This window comes from Lagopus leucura, unplaced genomic scaffold (genome assembly GCF_019238085.1).
Source record: "Lagopus leucura isolate 7727_CA_CO unplaced genomic scaffold, USGS_WTPT01 Super-Scaffold_100036, whole genome shotgun sequence".
Taxonomy (NCBI): Eukaryota; Metazoa; Chordata; class Aves; order Galliformes; family Phasianidae; genus Lagopus; species Lagopus leucura.
Window position 1 is genome coordinate 3,351,920 of NW_024962285.1, and position 23,825 is coordinate 3,375,744.

The following is a 23,825-nucleotide window of genomic DNA, read 5'->3' on the forward strand; positions in this document are numbered from 1 at the left end:
GAAAATCAAGACGTCTAATGTAAAAGTTCAAAAAGCAGAACTTTATTAACAGGCATGTCAAACAGGAAATGGGAGTCTCCAGCTGCCATACACAGCAGACCCCCGAAACAAGACAACATTTCTTAAACTTAAAGGCATACTGTTTTTCAAGTCATTACCATCAAAAACTACAGTAACACAAATTGCTGTCATGTGTCCTAAAATAGTATGCTGCAATTGCTAGTTCAGGTGTTACCAGTCAGATAAAAAGTCTAAGGAATACAACATGAGTAAAGGATAACAACAACAACAAAGAAAATGGCCAAAACCCACACCTGATGGGTGTATTATTTTGTTTCAAGAAAGTAGAAAACACTTCATTGCAGCAGTACTTTCTAAACGCAGTATGCCAAAACATCTTCAAGAAATAGCTTGTTTCAGTGCATATGCAATTACTAGCCTCAAGTCATTTGTCTACTTGTTACCATGGGCAGCTCACTGTTACGAAAACAAAGTTTTATCATCTTTGCTGAAATTCTGATCTTCACCATCACCCAGTGCACAAGTGATAAACATCTCTCAGTGACAAGCATCTGTACCTGTCTTTAGAAAAGACAAGAATTAGTAGGTCAGACCTAAAAAACAAAACAGAAACAATAAAGCAACAACAAAAGAACTACTCCTCTGCACAGAAATAGCATGCTTATCACAGAAAAATCAGAAAATGTACTCGCAAGAATGGAGTTCTGCCCTACAAGGAACCAAAAAATATATTGGGAAGTTCTAAACAAAAGATCACAAACAAGAGCACAAGCACTGAAGTTGTTAGAACAGAGCAGGTCAGAAGTGAGAGCCCCAAATGCTGACTTTGTCCAGAAAACAAAGTGCAGCCACACATCAGGCTAGAAACAGCTGCTTTTTAAAATACGTACATAAATATGTAAATTATATTTTACCATTTCACTTAAAAATTAAACAGTAAGTAGATATGGTGACAATAGTTTAAGTCAACCATCCTGTTAAACATGTGCAGAGAGATACAGCAGTTAGTTACACCTCTCATCACAGCACTTAAATACTGTCCTTCATTCTACCCAAGAAAATAACATTCTACTGGTGCTAGGCAAAGGAATGAATTCTCACAGAAACTGTCTCTACAGAGAGCCATGAAAGCAGGTGCAATTCCTGAAGCCCAACCTTTTTGCATAGAATCAAAGGCTTTCCAAGAGCTAAACAGATTTTCAGGTGAGAGTGCATCTTCACTTAGTGCAAAATTACCATACTTACAATCCTTCAGAAGAGCGATGGCTATTCAGTTATTTTAGGTAGGCCTCTCTCTCTAGGGCCGCTTCCATTCGACTTTGTTTTAACCCCTGCAGAACACAATTTAGGTAAAGCTTTTATTTCCCTGTAAAAACAAGATTTTTTCAGTCCTTCACAAACCAAGAATAGTGTTTAACTGCTTGGGGAGATGAGACCTGGAGAATCAAAAGGACTGAAACTAAACTATGTGTCTCCATTTTGTACTATGCCTCTACAGAATAATTACAAACATGTAGTTCTTGTATTAAAAGTGTATTAAAAGAAATCTATGGTTATAACCCAAACAAATTCTAAAGTTATTCATTTGAAGATACCATCAGGAGCCAAATCCCCATTCTTAACTGTTTGAATATCAAGAGTTAAATTCCTCCTATAATTCTCTTCCATCATTAACCATACAAAGAACAGAAATCAACCCCCCACAATGCAAGTTTTCAACAGCTATGCTGACTGCTTTTGCTAGGCCTCCATAAGCATCTGAAACAATTACTGGTGAGCAAAGTCTCTGGAAAATGCCAGATCTGATGCCAAAAGGGATTCTACCGATCACAAAAGAAAACAAAACAAAAAACACAGAAAACCATATTTTAACAGAGAAGGGTACATTCATATTTGCTTCACTTGCCTACAAACACAGAACCTGTTATTTCAATACTGATACAAAACACTGGTTAGAAGAGTGCTTAATGGGATTGTAAGTAGGAAAAACAACTTAAAAAAAAAAAACACAAAAAAACCTCAGCTGACCAAACACCTGAGCTCACACGACTCCTACCCCAAGGTAAGAATATGCACACAATGTAAAATAACCTTAAGTCTAACAATACAACAATAGCATACATTTCCAGACAGAAATAGCACGTACCAGGTAATATCCAGTGTGATAACCACTCATATACCAAGCTATCAACATGCTTCCCAATGCTTCATCATCCTCAGGAGAATCTGGCCCCATAGGTGGTGGAGGAGGAATCAACTAAGAAATCACAAAGAAAAATCCAAGTTCTCTTTGTTTCCATGAGTTATATCCCAGGTTAGATAGCAACAAATTCTAAATGATCAAAATATGCAAGTAAAAGCAAGGAATATATCCTCAGTGCATGCCCCAAAATGGAACCAAGCAAGGCAAACTTTTCAGGAAACATTCAGCTTCCAAAGCCTGGGAGAAACATTGCTCCTGTAGCTTGGCTGTTCAAGAATTTAATTAGGCAAAATATTTGCCCATATCAATGAAACACTGTTACTTAAAAAGAAAGGTGTAGTTTCTTGAAGTACCCTCTCTTTGTATTCCTACAGCTTCCTATACCAACAGCTTCCCTATCACAAAAATAAGTAATGATCAGGCTCCATACCTCAGATCCCTGTGATAGGTGCAATTTAATGCATTACCAAATACCCAGAAAATACAGACTTTAACACAGAAATGAGCTCTAAAAGACAGGACACTCAGTAGGGAAGTTTGAGATCACAGATATTCATCTTCACTTACCGGTGGTCCTGCTGAAAAGGGTGGGAGCCAGCAAGACAAGAACGGTGGAAGTGTTCTGAATTTTGATTCGTGCTATATTGAAATAATTCAATGGTGCAATTAGAGAGAAACTGAAGGTATGAAGATTTTATTTAACAAAAGCATCTGAAGCAACTCAAAACCATAAACTCGAGGCTACATATCTCAGCAATTTAATGACTGTAATAAGAATACACATTGCTGGGGAGCACTCCATGACTAGAAAAGTAAAACTTACATACACAGTGCACTGCAACTGACTCCCATTGGTCATAGCACCTTCAAGGAGTGAATTCACATACATAGTGAGGTAAGCAGAGCTAACACAGACGTATAGTTAACACAAGGTTTTTTTTTAAGTTTTCATAAACAGAAATAAATGTTTGTGCTCTCACATGAAGAGGCTATACGGTACCAGGCATACAGATAACTTCTCTGCTCCTATGTGGCTGACTCGTGCTAGCTGAAATTACTAAATTCAAGGTGCCATTTCCATAATGCTAATGAATGTATTTTTTTAAGCAGAGCTAAAATACAGAAGAAAACAAACAAACAAACAACTTTAGAATGAAGTCTTTCACAAATGCCAGTTTTTTGGAAACACAGGGCAGTGCATAACTGCACTGTTTGCTTAAGACTTCTCCAGAACAATGAAACTGGAGAACGTACCAAAACCTCAGATAAGCCATTTGAGAAGCTACAGCAGAGAGCTTCTGTGACACCTGTATATCAATTTTGCTGCCTTCAATGTTGTATAAAATAAAAATATACCAAGAGGCTTGTAAAGGTGCAGTCTAAAAAGATTAAGAGTGCTGCTGCTAACAGCATTATCCACAGAACAGCAACCTTCTTCTTTCAAGTTACTAAGAAGTTCCGCGAAAGAACTACACAGAAGCTGCATTACTTGAAAATGACCCAGGAGTGCTAACAAGCAAGTTCGCATATCCACTCTCAAAATGCTGTTCCTTTCCTTCTCAGGCAATGACTAGGGTGGTAAGGCACTGCAACTGACTCCCATCGGTCATAGCACCTTCAAGGAGTGAATTCAGGGAGTGTTTGGACAACACAATCACATATTGGGTCTGATGTTTAAGTGGTCCTGTGTGGAACCCAAATTTAAACACTGATCCTTGTGTGTCCCTCCCTAGCTCAGGATATTCTATGATCCTATAGAAAATATTACCTTACTATCTCAGAATTTAGACACCAGGTTTAACAGTGCTGTAGGAATTATCTCAGAAGATGCTTGGCTTACCCTTCCCAAGCCTGGAGGTGTTGGTGGTTTGGGAAACCGTAAGTTTTTAGGAGAGAATCTTTCTTTTGTGCAGTTATTTTCATTTTGATGTGACTGGGAAGATTTTTCACTTTCATCTGTTGAATATGGACTCTCGTTTTCATTCTAGAAGACCAAAACATTTTTATGAGAGATACAACCACAATAGGAAATTGCAGAAAGCAACTCCAGTGTGAAAAAAGTAGGGGAAGTTCTGTCCACATCTTTCCCTCCATCTAGGCCTCCCAACCCTCCTTAGGGAATATCACAATCTTATCTGTTCATCATTTTCAATGTATTTTGTCTCACCCGTAAATTTCTTATTCCCACTTTCTACCATGCATACTTCAGGAAATAAGGGCAGACTTATCACGTCCTCCATCTGTGCATGTCCCTTCACAATGGAACTGGGTTTCAATTCTCACAAAACCCATCTGGTTACAGCAGAGGTACCAAAATCATTGAAAAAACACCCTTCACCTCCCCAGAATTCCCCATCTATTTACTGTTTCATCGCTAGCTGGAGGAAGTAGATCAGCCAGGTTCTGTTCCTCCTTATTTCCATATCCGGTGTAAGTAACGACACATGTACCCCTCTTCAGATTTATGGAGGCAATAGTTGCTGGGTAGACATTACCATCCTCAGACCAGACAGCGTTACAGCAGTCACCAACTTTCCACTGCAATAGAAATGAGAAAGCCAAGTAAAAGCCTATACCAAAAAAACTCACAGAGAACAAAGCCTTTTCCCAAACTACTTTTTTTTCTCTCAACCATGAGAACGATGCGCCTTGCCCAGGAAGTTTTTCCCCGATGAAAACGTGTGATGTAAGAGCTACCTACAGCCGAGGTCTGTCACACCATTTCCTCCCCCCCGTTATTTCCAAGGTAATAACAGCAAGCTCATTTTGACTACGGCTGCGAAGCACAACCTGCAACACAGACATCAACACAATCTACAAAAAGCTGACCTGTTTCAACGGCACGCCGTTGCTCTTGTTTCTGTTCCTGTTCTTCTTGCTGTTTTTCCTTTTCATCCCGGGCCGCTGCTCCTGCTTATCCGAAGGCTCTGCGCAGTCCCCATTCTTCAAAGCATTCTTCAAGAAAGAAAAGGAAAATAAACCACAAGAAGTACAGCACGGGGGCTGGGCAGCCGAGTGCCGAGCGATGAGGCCCGAAGCCCCGCGTCCCTCGGGGCTTCCAGCGGGGCCGCCCCTCACCTTGAAGGAGGCCACCGCCTTGTCGTACGCCTTGATGAGGGCCGTGTCGTCCCACATATCCGAGTCGTCGCTCTAAAGAAACCACGGAACGCCTTCTAAGAGCCGTCCCGCCTCGCTTCCCGCGCTCACGCCCTCCCCCCCCACCTCAGCACCCGCAGCCCACCTGCCCGGCGCCGCGCCGGAACAGCACTCTGCCCGCCATGCCCGCCCCGCCCCGCGCGCTGCCCGTCGCGCATGCGGACCACGAGCTTCCGGCAGGCCGCACCTCGCGCACGGCAAGCAGCCCCGCCCCGCGTGGTGGCTACAATGGCGCGGCCGTCTGTGGTGATCGGGAGCGGCCATGTTTAGGTTGCACCCAGCGACGCCTTGAGAGCGGGAGCTAAAAGCCAAACTACGGCAGGCGGCGAACTTCTCTTCATTTCTCACAAACTAGGGCAGACTTGAAACCCACCAACGTTCACGGCTTCATTCAACACTCCTCCCTCAGAGGTTTAAGGCTCACCCACGCAGCCAACCTATGTGCAAAGCAAGGGCTGCCCGTTTCATGATGTTATTCTTATGGTCAGTTTGAACACAGATTTTTAACCCTTTTAGCGACAGAACAACCTCAAGATCTGCCGACGTTTGCAATTCATTAATTCGAAGTCAGGAGCTTCTCCAGTTATTACGAGCAGTACTCAAAGATTACCTGTGAAACCGAAAACTGGATAAGCTGCTCCTGTAGCACAGACTGAACAATGACGTATCGCTTCCTCCACAGTTCCACCTATTTTGTGTTCTTTGCTAGCTTCAAAATCAACTGGTTAACAAGCATAACTACTTCAGATTAGACAGTATTTCATGCAACATTTTATTGTAAAAATATGATGAGTTCTACAGTTCAGACCTCTGTAAGTCCAAGCACATTTGATTTGTGTGTTCCACTGTGGAGGATGCTGTACTTTAAAAGTTAAGACAAGAAAATCAGGTCTCACTGTAGATTTAGAAAACTGATTACTGGAACCATTAGGTAAAATCTACAAATGCAGCAATAGCTGGAGTAAAGCTATTACTACCTATGATCATTTCTATGCATGCAGAAGACTATAGTCAGTTTTGAAACTGCATTCACAGAATCACAGAATGACAGAATTGTAGGGGTTGGAAGGGACCTCCAGAGTTCATCGAGTCCAACCCCCTGCCAAAGCAGGTTCCCTACAGCAGGTCGCACAGGTCGGCATCCAGGCAGGTCTTGAACATCTCCAGAGCAGGAGACTCCACCACCTCCCTGGGCAGCCTGTTCCAGTGCTCCTCACCTCACTGTACAGAAGTTCCTTCACACATTGCTGCAGAACTTCCTATGCTGCAGTTTCCAGCCGTTTCCCCTTGTCCTGTCTCCACTCACCACTGAAAAGAGTCCGGCCTCGCCGTTCTGCCCCCCACACCTCAGATATTTATAGATATTATTATATATAGATATTCTAAACAACTAAGCCTATACTAAACAGAAAACAAACTAATGCTAGTTGAACAAGGCTGCAAGATAAACATTTAATCATTTAATGGCAAGTCATTTTATGAATGATCTTCTAGGTCCTTTTCCTTGATTGATGTATTTTTATCTTCTCCACGCAGACAGTTCATTTTGCTCCAGCTTGCAGAGACTTCCTTTCATTTGCTGCCTTCTGTTTCTGCTGCATTATTTCAGAGTCTCTGTGAAGAAAGAAAAAAAAAGGATCTCAGATATTGGCTTGCCGTTTTTCTAACCAGATTTTCATACATCTTTTTAGCAGCCCTTTTTCAATTCCATTTCAATGAAGGGCATATATAATAAAATAACTAGTTAACCACTATCACATCTTTATCCTGGTCATTTTAGCAAGGTACCCCATGATGTAGAAATGCCACTAGACTAAGAGAATTATGTAAAGTATAATGTAATTTTAGAAACAAAGAGCACAATGGATCAAACATCTTCAAGACAGTATTACAAAATATTTCCCTGTTAATACCAGACAAAAAGCTGCTCAAAAGCACTAAGCCCTTCCAGTCTTGCAAAAAATGTATATGCCAACATGTATAACAGCAGATACAGTAAAACCTACTTCCAGGTTTAGTACTCTGATAAATGAGTGGACCATGAACCAAAGAAAAGTACTTAAACCCTGTTTCAGCTAAGACACTGGATGTTGTATGCCTCATTTTTCCAGCTATTTTGCACAATCACTCCAATCAAGGGTGCTGTGTACCTTACCTCTGCTTTCTCTGAGATGCAGACAAGCTATCCTCTTTCCTTTTCCCTTTAAGAGTTTCCTGAGTCTTCTTCAGGTTCTTTTGTCGGGCAAGTTCACGCTGATTTCCACCTACAAGATACCGTACAGTTTATACAGGCAGCACCACTTTCTAAATGCAGTTAGCATGTCTATTACAAAAATACTTATTTGGCTCATTTTGCAATTAGCAATTACATTATCTTTTGTCATGGCCTCTCTTGCACAGTGAAGCAAGAAAGCCTTATTGAGTGCACCCTCAGCAAGTTTGCAGTTGACACCAAGCTGAGTGGTGCAGCTGACATGCTGGAGTGCCCTTTGGGATGCTATCCAGAGGGACCTGGACAGGGGCCCATGCCAACCTCACAAAGTTCAACAAGGCCAAGTGCAAGGTCCTGCTCCCTGGTAAGAGCAACCCAAGCACAAATACATGCTGTGTTGAGAATGGCTTTATAGCAGCTCTGAAGAGAAGGATTTGTTGGTGTCGGCTGATGAAAGACTCAGCACGAGCCAGCAATGTGCACTTGCAGCCCAGAAGGCCAACTGTACCCTAGGCTGCATCAAGAGAAGTGTGACCAGCAGGTCAAGGGAGGTGATTCTGCCCCTCTGCTCTGCTCTCATGAGACCCCACCTGGAGTATTGTATCCGGTTCTGGGGCTTCAACATAAGAAACACAATAACAAGGTTCAGAGGAGGGCCGCAAAGATGATAAGAGGGCTGGAGTACCCCCCTACAGGGACAGGCTAAGAGAGCTGGGGCTCTTCAGCCTGGAGAAGAGAAGGCGTTGGGTGGACCTTATGGCAACAATCCAGAGGGCCTACAGGAAAGCTGGGGAGAGACTAAGGGCTGGTCATGACAGGGTGAAGGGAAATGATTTTAACTGGAGGAGGGTAGATTTAGACTAGATATTAGGAAGAAATTCTTTACTGTGAGAGTGGTGAGACACTGGAACAGCTTGTCCAGGGAGGCCGTGACTGACCCCTCCCTGGAAGCATTCAAGGCCAGGCACAATGATGACGATTGCTCTTCCAATGACGAGTCTTCCTCAAAAAGTTATAAACATGATGTCACCATCCAATATGGCTTACAAATTAATTTTAGACTGAAAGAACCGCATTAAAATTAAGGCAACTTAAGGGAGCTTTTAAAGCCTCCTCAAACTCTTCCCAAGGCCCTCTTAAGAAATCAAGCAGCCAATAGCCATACTTATTTGGAACTCAGAAAAATCTACCTGTTTTACATCTGTGGTTGCTGTCACTAAAAATCACTGCTAGACTCAGCAGTGGTCTTGTGGTCAAGCAGCCTGAACTTTTAAATCTTGCTCATACTTTGCAACAGCAGTACAAATCTCACACAGATTTGTAGAAGAAATACAATTCCAAAGATGCCACTTAGAAAATGACCAGTATTGTTAAGGTGTAAATTCAGATCTGAGAACTTTTACTTTACATTTTATTGGATTTGTATTCTATTACCGGTATATGCATATCCCAGAAGTTCAGTTAGGACTACTATTAAATGTTAGAGTTGCCTTCACCTAGAACTGTGAAAGCAGAGAAGATGATGGAGTATACAAGCAGCTGAAGAGAAGTTTAACTGACTTTTGCTCCAAGACAGCTCCACTGTACTCTGTATGGCTAAAGGAGACAGTTTCACCCCAGGATTAATTTTACAAAGCATTTAACACAGAGAACCTTGGAATAGAAGTGGAGTTCACAAAGTTGAAATTAATGCACAATCAGAACCCCACATCCTCATCAAGACACCCTGATAAGTAAAAAAAGAGTTTAGCACACTCCCCAGAATAAGTGTTTACAATGTCCTTGCACAGGGTGGACACCCCGAACACTGTTCACATGAGAAGGCAGTCCCATCGTTTTCATGGACAAACACTCAGGCAAGTTCTTGCCGTGGGCTTTTGTTCATAGCTTTCCTTCCTCTGCATGCTTCTTTGATTTCATTCTAAGCTAACAGCTTCCTCCTTTTATGAGTTTCCCTATATAGGTGATACCTTGGCAGCAAGGACACAGTCATTGTTGGTCTACCTACTTTGCATGTGAGGCACTGTTAGTCCATTCAACTTACTACAGTTGAACAGTAATAAATAAGTGACCGTAAGTCATTTGAGAGTACATTTGTTCAGTGCATTTGTTGTACTCAAGCACAGCCTTACAAAGTGTTTAGCCTCCCTTTCAACAGACAGCAATAAGAGAATATATTTTTATTAAAAATATACATACAACACTGTTGCCAGCACAGAGGATGACTCTCTGGGGACAGAAAGCTTCCTCCACAACTATCAACACCCTGAACTAGCTGCTAAGAAGTAAGGCTTGCAATCTTTTTGATCTGAAAGCCCTCCTGAAAGCATGAAGAACTGCACAACACAGCAACTGCTCAGAACAGTCCCATCTCTCCAGCCAAACACTCCAGGTCTTCTTTGTAATGGCCACAGCCATCACAGACACTAACACTTTTGTATTAGCTGAAAATCCTTAAGATGACCTATGCCATCTCTCAAACTCCAAGACCAATCTTTCCAATTACATGCCTGTAATTTCAGGTATACAGAGACAGAACAAGGCGAAGAAGAAAACTTAAAGCTTTCCTGTTGATATAATCCACAGCTTTGTACAAACCCACTTCTGAGCTGATAAACGTACTGCCATGCCAACATGACAAAAGTGTTCCTTCTTCACAGCAGTTTGTATAGCCCCTGGCAAGAGGCGCAACATACAGCATATTACCACTGCTACTTCCTGAGGGCTGCTCCTGCTTCTCAAGATGAACTTCACCTGAGACTGACTACATTTTGCAAAAGCTAAAAGAATTTCAGCTCCATCCTTCTCACAAGCACTCAGTGAGATCCTCTTCCCAGAGTTCTGCCACGTGAAACAGTCAATATTTTTTCAGAAACGGAAATGAAATGGCTATCTCTGGCAGTATTGGGAGTTGATTAGAACTTGATGACTCATAAGCAGATGATACATTCCAGGCTATAAATGGTTCTTCAGTTTTGTAGTGCTTAGTGCATGAATGTCACATGAGTATATTAGTAGCAAGGTCTTATGTGGTGGTTGAAAAAAACTAAATAAATATGTATCATGAAGGAAAAAAAAGTGGGAAGTCAAAACACACTTAGACAAAATTCATACAGAAGCTACCCTCCATTCATAATCTTACACACTCCCTTCTTTAATCAAGCAGCATCTGCAGTTATTCCATACCCGTATGTATAATCTCAGCACAAGAACCAAGCTGGATGGTGGAATGGAAAGCTTGGTTGCTATTACTGCACAGCAAAGGAGAACAGGTGGAAAAGTACGGCAGCACTGCATATACACTAAGCATGCAGAAAAAAGCTGCTGTTTGAAAATAAACTTACTCGTACCATTTCTGTTCCTGAGAAAACATCATAAGGACTATTTGCCCTTTGCACTTTACCTGAGATGCTGACTGAATATTCCTATCTCTTAAGTGATGACGCTGTTTTATACATTCTATACATCAACCTACATCTTCTAGGAAAGGTGGTTCTGATAGGAAGCAAGGCATATAGCCTTAGTGCTGCCTATCTGTGCTCTTCCATTTCCAAGATCCAGCTGTCTTTTTAGAGAAAAGCAAGCAGAAACTTCTGTACAGCACTGGAACAAGCTGTAATCATTTTTCCTGGACAGAGGCCAAAGAGCATGGCAGTAAAGGCTGAGTAGAGATGCCATAGTCCCTGGAGTACTTTCTGAACAGCAAAGGACCTAATCACATGTCAGATCTCCAGCAGAATAGAACTGACCACCACTGTGTTCCGAAAACAGAACGCTGAAGTAAACAGGGCAGTTTGATGCAAACACAAAGGAATAATGGAAGATGAGTACCAAAAAAAAAAAAACAACCAAAAATAACAACCATTCATCATTTCATCCAGTCACCAATATCTTCACAGATTTATTGCATTTTCAGGCATCTCAGGTATTTGCACATTTTCATTCTGGCAGTACAAGAACTACCACAAATTTATGAATTCTGAGGCACAGTTTCTAATTAGCAGCCCCGTCTCATTCTATTTTACCAGATGAACATCTGAAATGAGAGTCTAGTCCAGACGTGACTGGTATTTCTGAACTAAAGCTTAGAGCAAACAGGGAGGCAGCATACCACAGCTGCTACCCCTCTCTAGCATCCTGGCACTGCACTGACCTGAAATGAACTGAACTGAAACACCTTACAATGTAACGCTATAGCTCTGTTATCGTTGGCTGCAGGACACTGTACATCTCTTTATTCCTTAACACACAGCTATGACAACAGGAAACAAACACCATAAAAAGCCATTAGCCCGCCACTTTCTCAAATTCAAGGTCTGATCTGTGTGCTGTTTGTGATCCAGGTCATCATTTGCACTCTGAGCAGTACAGAAGACTCAGAGCTGCATTTGTGCTGTCCCAAAGTGCCTCCTCACCTCACGGCAGGCAGCTCCTGTGCTGTTAAATACAACCTGCAGAAGCCAAAAGAGCAACCCCACCAAGCAGGCAACACTCTAAATTCAGCTCACAGTTCTCCACCGTTTCAGCACAGATATATAGAAAACAGAAGACTACTCATGAATGAATTCACAACGCTTTCAGCCCTAACCACAAACAAAGCCAGGCGCAGTCGCGTACCCGCCATCACACGACAGCCCGCAAGCCGAGCGGTTCCGCCGCTGGCGCGGACCACCACCTCTGCTCAACCTCCCCTCCCCGTCGCTCCCTGAGGAACGAAACACCCCGACAGCCGCGCTGCTCAGCGCGCGCAGCACATCCCAAGCAGCCCTGCGGGCACTCACGGGTCATCGCGACACGCTGGGGCCGCGCAGCACGCCAAACACCCCACAGCCGACACCTGCTAGAACCTTCTTCCGCCCCACCCCCCGCTCCCGCTCCCGCTCCTTATGAAGCGCTACCGACCCACACATCACGTGAATCGGGTACGGCGCTTCACCCAACCAGCATGCCGCGCGCTGGGGGCGGGCGCAGAGCGGTGGAGCAGAGCCTCCCGCAGGCTGTGAGGAGGAGGAGGGCGTTTCCATTGCGGCGCTCTACCGCGCCCGCGTCGCGCACTGGTGACGTCACGGCCGCGCCGGCGCGCCGCCTGCGTGCGCGAGCCGGCCCGGCCGTTTTTGCCGCTCCGCCGCCCGTCCCCCCTTACAGGCTACGGCGCGCCTCCCGCCGACCCGCCGTCATGTTCCGCCGAGCCCGCCTCGCCGTGAAGCCCAATGTGCGGCCCGTTGGGAGGGGTGTCGGCGGCGCGGCGGAAGCGGAGCCGCAGGGCTCCCCGGCGGCTTCTAGGGATGAGGCTCCGGCTGCCGAAAGCCGGCGGGCCGACAGGTGGGTCCCGCCGTGCTGCTGGGCGCGGGGAGGACTGCAGACCGCGCTGCGGGGCTCCGGCTTCTGGCTGCGTCGGTCCCGGCAGGGCGGGGCGGGCCTGGCTCGGTAGCCGCAGCCGCCCCTGAGGGCTCCGCAACGCTGCATGCGTCCGGAGCAGCTTGCGCGCCGCGGTGTGACTCGGCATTCTCACCGCGTCCTCTGCTGTGCGTCGGCTCCCGCGTGCACTGCCGAGCTGAAACACTCTGACTGTTCCTCTGGCTTTTTTAGTATCCTAAGTGCTTTTCATTGCAGTGGAAATAAGGTTGGGTTTGGGAGCAGTTCTCCCAGAGCTGTCTCCAGTCTGATAAGTGCCCTTCAGAACACTCTTCCCACGTGGCTGGTTTGGCATGTTGCATTATTACTTTTTTTTTTTTTTTTTTTTACAATTTCTGTTTGCTTTGCCTATAAGCACAGGTATTTAGCTAGGCTAGGCTTCCAGAATTCAGACAGTGGGAGAAGGGAGTGTCCAGCTGCAAGTATTAGGAGACTGAGGGGAATTTTCAGTCCTGGGAGCAGGCAGTAAATGCTCAGGTGAGAGCTGCTGCCTTATTTCCTACATTTGCTCTCCCTACTCTTCCTAAATTACACTGAATTCTTCTGTTTGGTTCTGAAGGCTTCTGCTAAGCAAATAGGAGAGGGCAGCCCCAGGGATTTACTGCAGTGTAGGCAGTTATTAGCTTCTTGGAAAGCTGTTTCTGTAGATGATGCATTTTAAAGATTGGCTGCCTCTGAAGATAAAAGGATATGTAATCAGTTTGATTCAAGTTTTGAGAATTGGTGGAATGCAGCAGAAAGAAGGTTTTTGTGCTCTGCAGAAAAATTAATGGCAAATGTGGATATCTTACTTATTTTCCTGCCCCACCCAAAGTGTTCTGCCCTAGCCTCTTCAACCTGTACCTGTACTACTTTTTCTTTGTCTTCTAACCTGTGATTTGGCTTTGGTGATTATCAGGGAAATGAAATTCCCTGATCATAAGATGAAAAGTTCTTTTTAATGTGGTCTCTGCTAATACTGTGAGCTGACTTCAGTAGGCATCTCAGCCCCACAACAGCTGAGAGAAAATTGGAAAGGTAACAGAGCAAAAATGTGTGGGCAAGATAAAAAATACTTCAGTATGTGAAGCAGGAACTGCAGCTGCAACTAAAGCAAACCAAGGAGTTCATTCACTTCTTCTCTCTTGACAGTCTTCTCCAGGAAAGCAGGGCCCATCACACATAATGGTTATTTGGGAAGATGAACAGATTCACCCTGAACATTCTTCCTGCTTTCTTCCTTTCATCAGCTTCTTCCTCTGAATGCAACATCACAGGATATAGGACATCTTTTTGGCTACTTTGGGTCAGCTCTCCTGGCCGTGTTTCCTCCCAGACTCTTACACATTCCCACCTCTGCTGGCAGGGCAGCATAAGAAGCAGCAAAGGCCTGGAATGTGGGCAAATACCAGTTAGCAACCATTGAAACTTGATGCATTATTGATGGTTTTTCACCACAAACCCAAAATGTAGCAACATATGTGCTGCTGTGGGGACAGTTAACTCTGTCCCACTCGAAGCCAGCACAGATAAGTTATATTTAACTATGGGAAATCTACTATGGTACTCTAGGGAAAGTATATGTAAGCCACAGGTAATGTGGAGATCAGAGAATTTTTTTGCCCCTGTTCCATGCTGTGCAATCACTGGAGGACACTGGATTGAGTTTACCAGGTCTCATTTAAAACACAAACAGTATATGGTGAAGTTGCTCAGCTCCTGTTGAAAGATGTGTAGTAAATGCTGAGAGATTATTTGGAGAAGTTTTGCTTTTTTTTTTTTTTTCTTTTTTTTTCATTTATGCCTCCATTTGCTTCTGAGTACTTTTGGAGTTGGGTAATTAAACCATAGGTGTGGTCAGTGGTTCAGAAACAAGAAATATGTGTGAAGTTAAAAAGCTCTTTATGACTCAGTTGTAATTCTGCTGCAGTTTTACTGTGAGAAGCAGCCAAGGAGACAAATACTAGAACTGTTTAAGATAATAATGATGAACAATTTTGCTTACACTTGGAAAATTCTTTCTATATAAGAGATTAAAACAGTACCTTAATAAGGAAGTTTCCAAGGAAGGCTAGAAGATGTTGTCCCCTGAAGTACATTTTCTTAATGTGTTCAGTGAATAAGCAGCCAGTTTCACTCCTGAAATTTTTCATGCTCTTAAAAAAACAAACAAACAAAAAAAGCAACAGCACAGGTTAGATTTTACCTATTGTATTAGAGGAATGCATGGATTCCAGTGAAAAATCATAAGGCTACTTGTGCATACCTTTATTAAAATGTTTTTAACATGTAACGCATTGTGTGCAGTACTTTTACGTATGTTTGTTAACTTCATCATACCATGAAATATCATATTATAATAAAAAGGTTAGAGCCTCGCAAAAGAGGAATGTATGAATTTGACATTGTTGGTCAACTACTTTGTAGCATTAGTACTTAGTATTTGAAAATAGGCCATTTCTCATATCTGATTAGTTTGAGGCAGTGACAGGTATTGGATAGTTCATTTGTGGCTTCTTGTATACAGTTGTATTTTTCTGTGTTTATTACTATTCTATTTACTATTTATTTCTGTGTTTATATACAGCATTAGCTGTTCTGATAGCAAGTGTTGTAAATCTGTCACTGTAGAGTATTTCAGACTGATCTCTTACATTTTCCAGTGATGAGAAGACTAACAGCTCAAGTGATGCTGGAGAAGCCAGTAAACCTACAGACATGCCTACACAGAGAAGAAAACGGATTTCCACTATGCCCAATCTTGTCAAACCCAGAGCTGGACCTTCATCTGATCTGCACACTGCATCAAAACCACAAAGGCGAGCATCACAGGTTCCTGATGGCAGTGCTTCGCTTCAGAAGGATTCTCCTCCATCAGAGACAAGTCATGTTGAAAGCTCTTCAAAGTCTCCCATGCTACCTGAAAAGAAAACACCTGTGCCACAAGTGCCACAGTTTTCCCCACTAAAAAAATCAATGAACAAAGAGCAAAGTGTAGCTGCTCAAAAAAATGACGATACCTTGAAGAACATACCCTCCCCTCTTAAGGAGAGGCCAACACAGGAAACATCAGTGGCACAGGAGGAAAAGCTACCTCCAAAACCATCTCCTGTGAAAGAGAAACGAATATGTTCTGACCGTGAAAGGATCCTCAAAGCTCGGAAGTTAAGAGAAATGCTTAAAGAAGAGCTGAAGAAAGAACGGATGGTAGGCTTCTACCTTGAGCAGTGCTGATTTATGAAGGGCAGAGAAAGATGTTATCTACCCAACATTATCATTGCTTCTTTGTAGTAGTGTTTCCTGACAATAATCGTACTGCTAATACTTCATGATATGTCAATAGCCCTGTGGGGATTTAATTTATAAGCAGTAGCAATGCTGTGTTCCCTCATTATATACATGTCATGAGAAATTAGGTATCTTTACTTTTCATTAGACTTAACCTTTTTAAATGTGAGAGCATGCTACTGTATCATCACTAGCATGTGAGTTTTTACAGCTGAAAATGCTGTGGTGAAGTGTGCTGTAAAAAAAAACAAACAAACAAAAAAAAAAAAAAAAAAAAAAAAAAAAACCTTGGGATTTGGGATTTCTAGACCTTTGCTGACTGAGTTACGTGACTTAGCTTTGCCAAGTGTTGAATATGTCTGAGAGGGTGAATTTCTTATGGCCTCTTTGATAAATATACACTTTATCATAAACTTACCAGTTCAGTGTGAACGCAAACAAACAAAAAAAAGTAACCTCCAAATTCCACCAACAAAAGAACAAACTTCACTTAACTACAGTATGTAATAAGCAAATAATACTATTTATGAAATAAAAAGTACTTCCTGGTTGAAATGAATTTTTTTTGCTTTTATACAGAAACAACTGAAACACAGGCCTCCAATAATTGAAGGGTGTTCTCCGCCAGATCGCACTAAAATGACCATGAGAGACTTGATATACTATCTACCAGAAAACAATCCCATGAAGTAAGTGTGGCTTTTTTTCTTCTCCTTGGGTTAAATGACTTTTTTTATTTCTGCCAATTTAGTGACTGTGAGGAGAATTCCCAAATCTGGAGTGTTAGCACGGATGCAGTATTATTATAATGATAACAAAAGCTTCTAAACACTTTTATGTCTACTCAGTCTTTGTACAGAAATTTTGTATAAAAATGAAAAGGAAACTTAACATACATGTTGAATTGTAAAATCTTTCCCCACAGATCCTCTCTGTAGAGATGCACAGTAATAGTAAGTTGGTCTTTGCTACGTAGGCTCTGTTAAATTTATTACTAGATGTTATGAATCATTGCAAAATCTAGTGGACTTTGGGAATGAGCATTTCTCTTCCTAGGCTGAGGGATCTCTTGGAAAGAGTCCAGCGGAGGGCCACCAAGATGGTGAAGGGCCTGGAGCATCTCTGCTATGAGGAAAGGCTGAGTGAACTGGGTCTGTTCAGCCTTGAGAAAAGGAGACTGAGAGGGGACCTGATCCAGGTCTATAAATATCTGAGGTGTGGGGGGCAGAATGGTGAGGCCGGACTCTTTTCAGTGGTGAGTGGAGACAGGACAAGGGGAAATGGCTGGAAACTGCAGCATAGGAAGTTCTGCACCAATGTGTGAAGGAACTTCTGTACAGTGAGGTGAGGAGCACTGGAACAGGCTGCCAGGGAGGTGGTGGAGTCTCCTTCTCTGGAGATGTTCAAGACCTGCCTGGATGCCGACCTGTGCGACCTGCTGTAGGGAACCTGCTTTGGCAGGGGGTTGGACTCGATGATCTCTGGAGGTCCCTTCCAACCCCTACAATTCTGTCATTTTGTAATTCCCCTAGAGCTGAATAAGCCACAACCTAGTCTCTGTAATTGCTGACAGGTAGGTCTGCATACATCTTGCCTCTCTAGCTGTTTGAACTAAGACCTGTACTGCCTCCACTGACTGGTATACAAACCTCTCTTATCTGCTAACCTGTCTGGATTCTGGTAACTAGACCTACTGGTGCAGTGAAAGGCAGCCTCTTCTGTGGTAGCAGAGAGATCATATAGAGCAACCTCTCTGCCATAGGAAGGGATGTATTCCATTAGGTAAGATTGCTCTAAGCCCCATCCAGCCTAGACTTGAACAGTTCCAGTGATGAAGTGTCAGAACTCCTGTTCCTCTATCTAATCACCCTTGTAGTAAAAAGTTTCTTAACATCAATATTTGTCTACTCCTTTTTTAGTTTAAAATCATTCCCGCTTGTCCTGTCACTATCTACCCATGTTGATTTCCCTCCTGTTCATAAGCTCCCTTTAAGACCTTTACCAGCCTGAAAAACCTCATCTCTGACGTGCAGAATCAAACTCTGTAACCCAAACAAGATTCCAAAGCAGGTACGGTTTGTTCAGTGCTGCGCAGACACCGGCTGCAAGGCGGATAGATCCGTCTGACTTGCACAGTGTCAGTAAAAATCCTGCTACAGATATAGGCCAAACTAATGCATAATCAATAGTTTTCCTGGAATTTGGGTCCATTTTCATTACACTTCTTGAGTTGTTAGCATGCAGACCATCCCCTCTTGCTGTGCACAGTGGGTCGAAGATCATCTAATCACCTCCCTGCCAGATGTCCTCGGGCTGTTCTCAAACCTAATCTGTAAGGCCTTCATCCCTCACTGTCCCAGACCCAGTGTCTGCCATCCTTTATTTTCTAACAAGCTCTACATTCTTTTTTCTATAAACTAACTATTCCCCTTTATCCCCTTATTCTTAGTCATTGTGAAGCCTTTTTGTCTTTTTACTTTCACTTATGGGGCACTTCTCACCTTCAGTTCCCCCCTTTTCTTTAATCTAGCAGGTGGAAATCCTTCTTAACATGTGAAATAAGTTTCGCTTTCCACCTTTTGCTTTACTCAAGTCTCTTCCATAGCTCATATTCCCTTCTAGTATTCCAGCACAGGCAGATAGAGCACCTCATTACCACACAGATAAGGCTCACCAGTAGTACCAGTATGATGTATGCCAAGAAAAACTTTAGCTATTCTAGATTCAGTAACAAGCTAGCAAGTGAGCCCCATAGATTTATTTCCCAGTGTTATCAATGCTTGTCCTATGCAGGACTTTTGTTTGCCCCCACGTTTTCCTTAAGTCTGTTTCAATTCTGAGATCCTTATTTATGTAAGCACAGCAACTCTAATTTATTCTTTTGCATACCCCTCTTTCTTTAGCTGTTAATAGATCTAATGCCATCCTGTTTTGGAGTACCACTTTGGACAAAAAGGATACCTCCTCTTGGATTGCTCGTAATGCATTTGTTGTGGCATTTTCTACTATTTCTAGAGTTGCAGCGATATTCACTATAGCCTTTTCCAGCTAAGACCAGGATAAGGGCTTGGTACCTTGTATTATTCCTTACCAATTGGTTATTTACTCTTTCAACCCTCCTTGGATTTTGATATTGTCTGTAAATAGTTCTCTCTATGCCTGGTGGGAGTTTGAGCTCTCCAATCTCTGCCCAGCCACCAGAAATCTTTACCCAAACAACACCTGCTCATCATATTACTTCCATTATGATATTCATGCCCACTAATGAGAGTGTTATTACTTTCCTTAACAGCAGCCTCTGTTAAATATAGAAATGTAAGGTTGATCCAAATAGAAGGGAGAAGAGTGAGAATCATATGTTTAACAATAAGAAATGAATGTAATACAAAATATAGTACTACTGCAACCAAAATACAAAATGTAACAGCACACAACATCAACTTGCTACAGACACCATACTGTGTACACTGAAATTAGTGACTGACTCTTCTTTTCTTTTCGAGTTTAGCTTTCGATGCTGTACTTTCCTTAACAGACCAAGTAGTTCCTCAGCATCTCGGAATAACCTCGTGTAACAATACTTTAGTTACCCCACATGGCTTAATAGTTCTACAGGGGAATGCCTCTGGCCACTGTAAGAAGGTATCAGTTAGAACCAACGTACAGTGACTTCCTGCCTTTTCTTGGGAGTTTGAGAAGTCAGTTTCTCATTGTTAGCTTCCCTTCTAAATCATTAATTAGATTCCTATCCTCTCTAGAATATTTTACAGGTTCTTACTCAGGTTCAGAGATTTTAAGTTTACTGCCTGCAATTAAAGCCTTCCCTAACTACCTGTCCTGCCACTTGACCCGTCATCATCTTATTTCCAGTTTCCTGTACAGTGTTACCTTTCTGATGTCCTTTACAATGTATAGCAGTGCGCTCTTTGGTAGATTTACATCATGCTGTTTTCCTTGTGTGTGCAATCCTCGCTCTTTTCAGATGGTGCTATGTGTGCGTAGCATCCCAAATACATAATTAGCATCTGTCCATATAATTAAGGCTCTTGTCCAGGCAGCTATTTCAGCCTTTTGAGGGAAAGTCCCCTCGGGTAATGGTTGTGCTTTGATTACCTTGTCAGCAGCGGCTACTGCATATCTTGCCTTACGGTTTCCTTGTCTCACAAAAGTGCTACCATCGGTAAGCCAGGCGTCTTCTGAGGGTTTGTCCTTCAGGTCCGATCGGGTGGAATATACAGCTTCAGTTGTTTCAGAGCTGTCATGAAATGCTGGTCCTCCAGGAGTTCTGCTAAGGAAAGATACTGGGTTGACGATAGTAGTTACAATTAATTCTACATCATCCTGCTCTACCAAGATGGCCTGGGGTTTCAGGAACCTTTGGGGTGAGAGCCAGTGCCCCCCTTTCACCTCCAATACATTAGACACTGTATGAGTTATTAAAACTGTTATTCTTTGGCCTAGCATAGCTTTACTGGCTTCTCAAATATTAAGTTACAGCTATCACCCTCAAGCACCCCGGCCATCCCTTACTTCATCAAGCCGTTTGGAGAAGTGTGCCACTGTCCTTTGATGGGTCCAAGGTTCAGGACAAGGATCCCTAGGGCTATTCCTTGTTTTTTCTTTTCTTTTTTTTTTAATGCAAGCTGGTAGCCCCAAAGCAGAGCCTTCATGAGTTCTTGTTTCAGCTGACAGAATGCCCTCCTTACCTCCCCTTTTCATATAGCAGTCCATAGCTGTGTATCCACAGTTGACACAATCCTGTCATTCCTGGGAACCTATGGAGTTCCTTGGCGGTTTGTGGCTCAGGGGTTTGGCAGATGGCTTCTTTCCTGACAGTCCTTAAGGTTTCAAGTCCAGCTGTAATCTCATATCCCAAATATGTTACTTGCTACTGAGTTATTTGTGCTTTCTATTGAGAAACTTGATAATCATTTAAACCAAGAAATTCAGCAAACTCACAGTCCGTTGCACACAGTCCTCTTTGTTTCTGGGACATCCACGTACTGCAGTAAGGTTCCACCCTGCAATGGAGGAACCCAAGTCTAAGGTTCTTGAGTTGACCACTTTTCGAAAATCATTGAGCTGTTCTCACAACCCTGGGTAACACTGTTCAGATTAATCCACTCTTCATCCTGCTCCCCTAGCTGCAATTTAACCAGTGGATCTGCTAGGATAAACTTCCCAGGTTCCCATCCTTCAGCTTTGCAAACAGAGACAGTTCCCTCTTTCCCTACAGTTTGCACAGTTTTAGTTCCAGTGGGACGGAGTCCTCCTGGACTCTTCCAGCCTCCCCCTCCCACCTCTGAGTGGATCTCTGGGTCCTACAGCCCTACTCTAGTGCCACAACAGTAGCAGCTGCTGTTATTCCCAGTTTCCTTACAATCTCTTTTTCTCAGTTTTTTGGGTTTTTTTTTTCCTTTTTGTTTCTGTTTTGTTTTTCCTTCACATCACTCACCTCTCTTTGGTCCTGACATCCCAGTCACACCCTGCTCATTTTTGCCTTCCTCAGCCTGTGTTCTTCACAAACTTTTCACTTTCCAAACTCTCTTCATTACATAAACTACCAACATCATGTTTCAGTTTTACCTTCTCCTCTCCAGAGGCTTCCAGTGCTAACACTGGGATTTTGGGTTTCCTAGATCTCTGGAGGGGCCGTTCTTGCTTTCAGTGCCCTATCCTCTCCACCTCCCCCTTTCCAAGCAATGCTGTTCACAGCAGCAGTCTGCATCCCTGGCTTGCTATCTCGCAACACGTTCTGCTTGCGAGGGAATGATGTGGGAGGGGGGTGCTCTCATGCCAGCACGGAAAAGCTCACTTTGTCTTTAACCCTTTTTCCTGTGTACCCTCAGTTATACTTCCACACATCCTCAATTTTACTTCCATATACCATGAACAATTACACTTTGTTGTATCATCAAAACAGTTTGTCCCATTCCCTTCGAAATCTACAAATCAAACCATGCAGTTCTTCACTTTCCATAAGCACCCTTAATACCATATAACTTCCCCCTAACAATCCATATTGTTTGGATATAAGCACCACACCACAGAACCAGCACTGATTGACCTACCTCCCTCACACACCTGCTTGCAAGCAGAAAACAATATTACATAAACAAGTTGGCATTCATTCTCCAATGGAACAGGCATCTTTCTATGGATTTATCATCCCCATTCATAAATTCATACAAAAACGTAAAGACAGACAGACAGACAACGATCACTGTTAAACTCTGCGCTCACACAGCAGCTGTGCCGTGTCTCAAGTCCTCAACACATTCGCTCGCAATCACACACAGTGTCGGCTTTCAGAGCCCCAGACTCCTTTCGAGTGTTTTGATAGCAATTACTCAAATACACGATACTGAACACTTACAACAGGTGGGCATAAGGGCATAACAGTACAATCTATGATATCCAATATTATGGCCACAAGAATCCAAGTAGCCATTTAACAAAATATCTGATGTACCAATATGCATATGACTTACAGGTCCCCTTTGTAGGAACCCCTCAAGGAGTTTTCTTACCCCAGCCAGCAACCAACCCAACCTGTGAGCTCACTTGCCTAGGGGCAGCACCAATGGCTATACCCACCGCAGGAAGTCTCCATATAGCTCACGGGTTCCCCTCATTCCGTACACATACCTGATCCACCAATGGATGGTCCTTATCTGCTCTCGCAGTGATCGGATGAGGAAGGGGAGTCCTTCTGAGAAATCTCGGGGCGCGCCAAAGGCATCTCCTGTCTCAGCTGGTCCTGCAGCCGAGCAGAGGTTGTCCCGTCTGGGGTCCAAATTGATGTGCAGAATCAAACTCTGTAACCCAAATAAGATTACAAAGTAGGTACAGTTTAGTCCTGTGCAGACACCGGCTGCAAGTGGGATAGATCTGCCTAACTTGCACACCATCAGTAAAAATCGTGCCACAGATATAGACCAAACCAAAACCAAGTTTTCCCCAGGAAATGTAATGAATCTGTAGATTCATTAGTTCTGAGAGTTCGTTAGCATGCAGACCCTCCCCTCTTGCTGTGCACAGTGGGTCGTGGGATGAAGATTTGTCATCTTCCTCCCGAAGGCTTCTGACCTTTCTCGCTGTAAACTTCTGACCTTTCGGGGGGGCAAACCCCCAAACCGGTTTCTTCTTGCCCTGTGGACATCTAATCACCTCCCTGCCAGATGTCCTCGGGCTGTTCTCAAACCTTATCTTTACGGCCTTCATCCCTCACTGTCCCAGACCCACTGTCTGCCATCCCTTATTTTTCTAACAAGCTCTACATTCTTGCTTCTATAAACTATTTCTAACTATTCCCCTTCACCCCAATTATTTTCAGTCACTGTGAAGCCTTCTTGTCTTTTTACTTTCACTTATGGGACCCTTCTCACCTTTCATCTCTGTTTTCCTTCATAGGAGAAGTGCTTCAGCCCTCTGATGTTTGTTGCTCTCCTCTGGATGTGCTTTAACTGTTAGGTCTTTAACTGTTAGGCTGGATGTTGTGTTGAGGTACTTGGTTTAGTGGGAGCTACTGGGAAATGGTGAATGGTTGGA

General features: G+C 43.2%; 3 protein-coding genes across 6 annotated transcripts in view; 1 reads left to right on the forward strand and 2 right to left on the reverse strand.

The window, feature by feature from the left end:
* Positions 1-20: 20 nt before the first annotated feature.
* On the reverse strand, positions 21-5,511 carry LOC122186308 (survival of motor neuron protein-like). Of its 2 annotated transcripts, none has more exons than XM_042882849.1 (9): positions 5,466-5,511; positions 5,303-5,374; positions 5,054-5,179; positions 4,589-4,762; positions 4,065-4,208; positions 2,792-2,863; positions 2,168-2,278; positions 1,267-1,352; positions 21-578 (listed from the first exon to the last, which is right to left on the reverse strand). In XM_042882849.1, the coding sequence occupies exons 1-8, from the start codon at positions 5,502-5,504 to the stop codon at positions 1,296-1,298; spliced, it is 795 nt and encodes a 264-aa protein (XP_042738783.1). In that variant the 5' UTR covers positions 5,505-5,511; the 3' UTR covers positions 21-578; positions 1,267-1,295. The 2 variants fall into 2 exon arrangements, with proteins under 2 accessions (XP_042738783.1, XP_042738781.1); XM_042882847.1 differs by having other exon boundaries at positions 21-582.
* A 1,307-nt stretch (positions 5,512-6,818) lies between these two features.
* LOC122186364 (small EDRK-rich factor 1-like) lies at positions 6,819-12,479 on the reverse strand. The gene is made up of 3 exons (XM_042882943.1): positions 12,374-12,479; positions 7,536-7,644; positions 6,819-6,994 (listed from the first exon to the last, which is right to left on the reverse strand). The coding sequence occupies exons 1-3, from the start codon at positions 12,378-12,380 to the stop codon at positions 6,922-6,924; spliced, it is 189 nt and encodes a 62-aa protein (XP_042738877.1). The 5' UTR covers positions 12,381-12,479; the 3' UTR covers positions 6,819-6,921.
* Positions 12,480-12,768: 289 nt separating this feature from the next.
* BDP1 (B double prime 1, subunit of RNA polymerase III transcription initiation factor IIIB) overlaps positions 12,769-23,825 on the forward strand; it is a 60,090-nt gene continuing 49,033 nt past the window's right edge. For all 3 annotated transcript variants that reach the window (XM_042882832.1, XM_042882833.1, XM_042882834.1), the window contains exons 1-3: positions 12,769-12,914; positions 15,650-16,193; positions 16,854-16,963. In XM_042882832.1, the coding sequence (XP_042738766.1) occupies positions 12,769-12,914; positions 15,650-16,193; positions 16,854-16,963 (800 nt within the window). The remainder of the gene's footprint in view (positions 12,915-15,649; positions 16,194-16,853; positions 16,964-23,825) is intronic.

Excerpts from the sequence above, each read along its gene's own strand:
- LOC122186308 (XM_042882849.1), bottom strand. The coding sequence starts at position 5,504 with ATGGCGGGCAGAGTGCTGTTCCGGCGCGGCGCCGGGCAG. Across the intron at positions 5,375-5,465 it reads TCCGGCGCGGCGCCGGGCAG|AGCGACGACTCGGATATGTG; the intron begins GTGGGCTGCGGG and ends TGGTTTCTTTAG. Across the intron at positions 5,180-5,302 it reads AGGCGGTGGCCTCCTTCAAG|AATGCTTTGAAGAATGGGGA; the intron begins GTGAGGGGCGGC and ends TCTTTCTTGAAG.
- LOC122186364 (XM_042882943.1), bottom strand. Across the intron at positions 6,995-7,535 it reads GCATCTCAGAGAAAGCAGAG|AGACTCTGAAATAATGCAGC; the intron begins GTAAGGTACACA and ends CTTTCTTCACAG.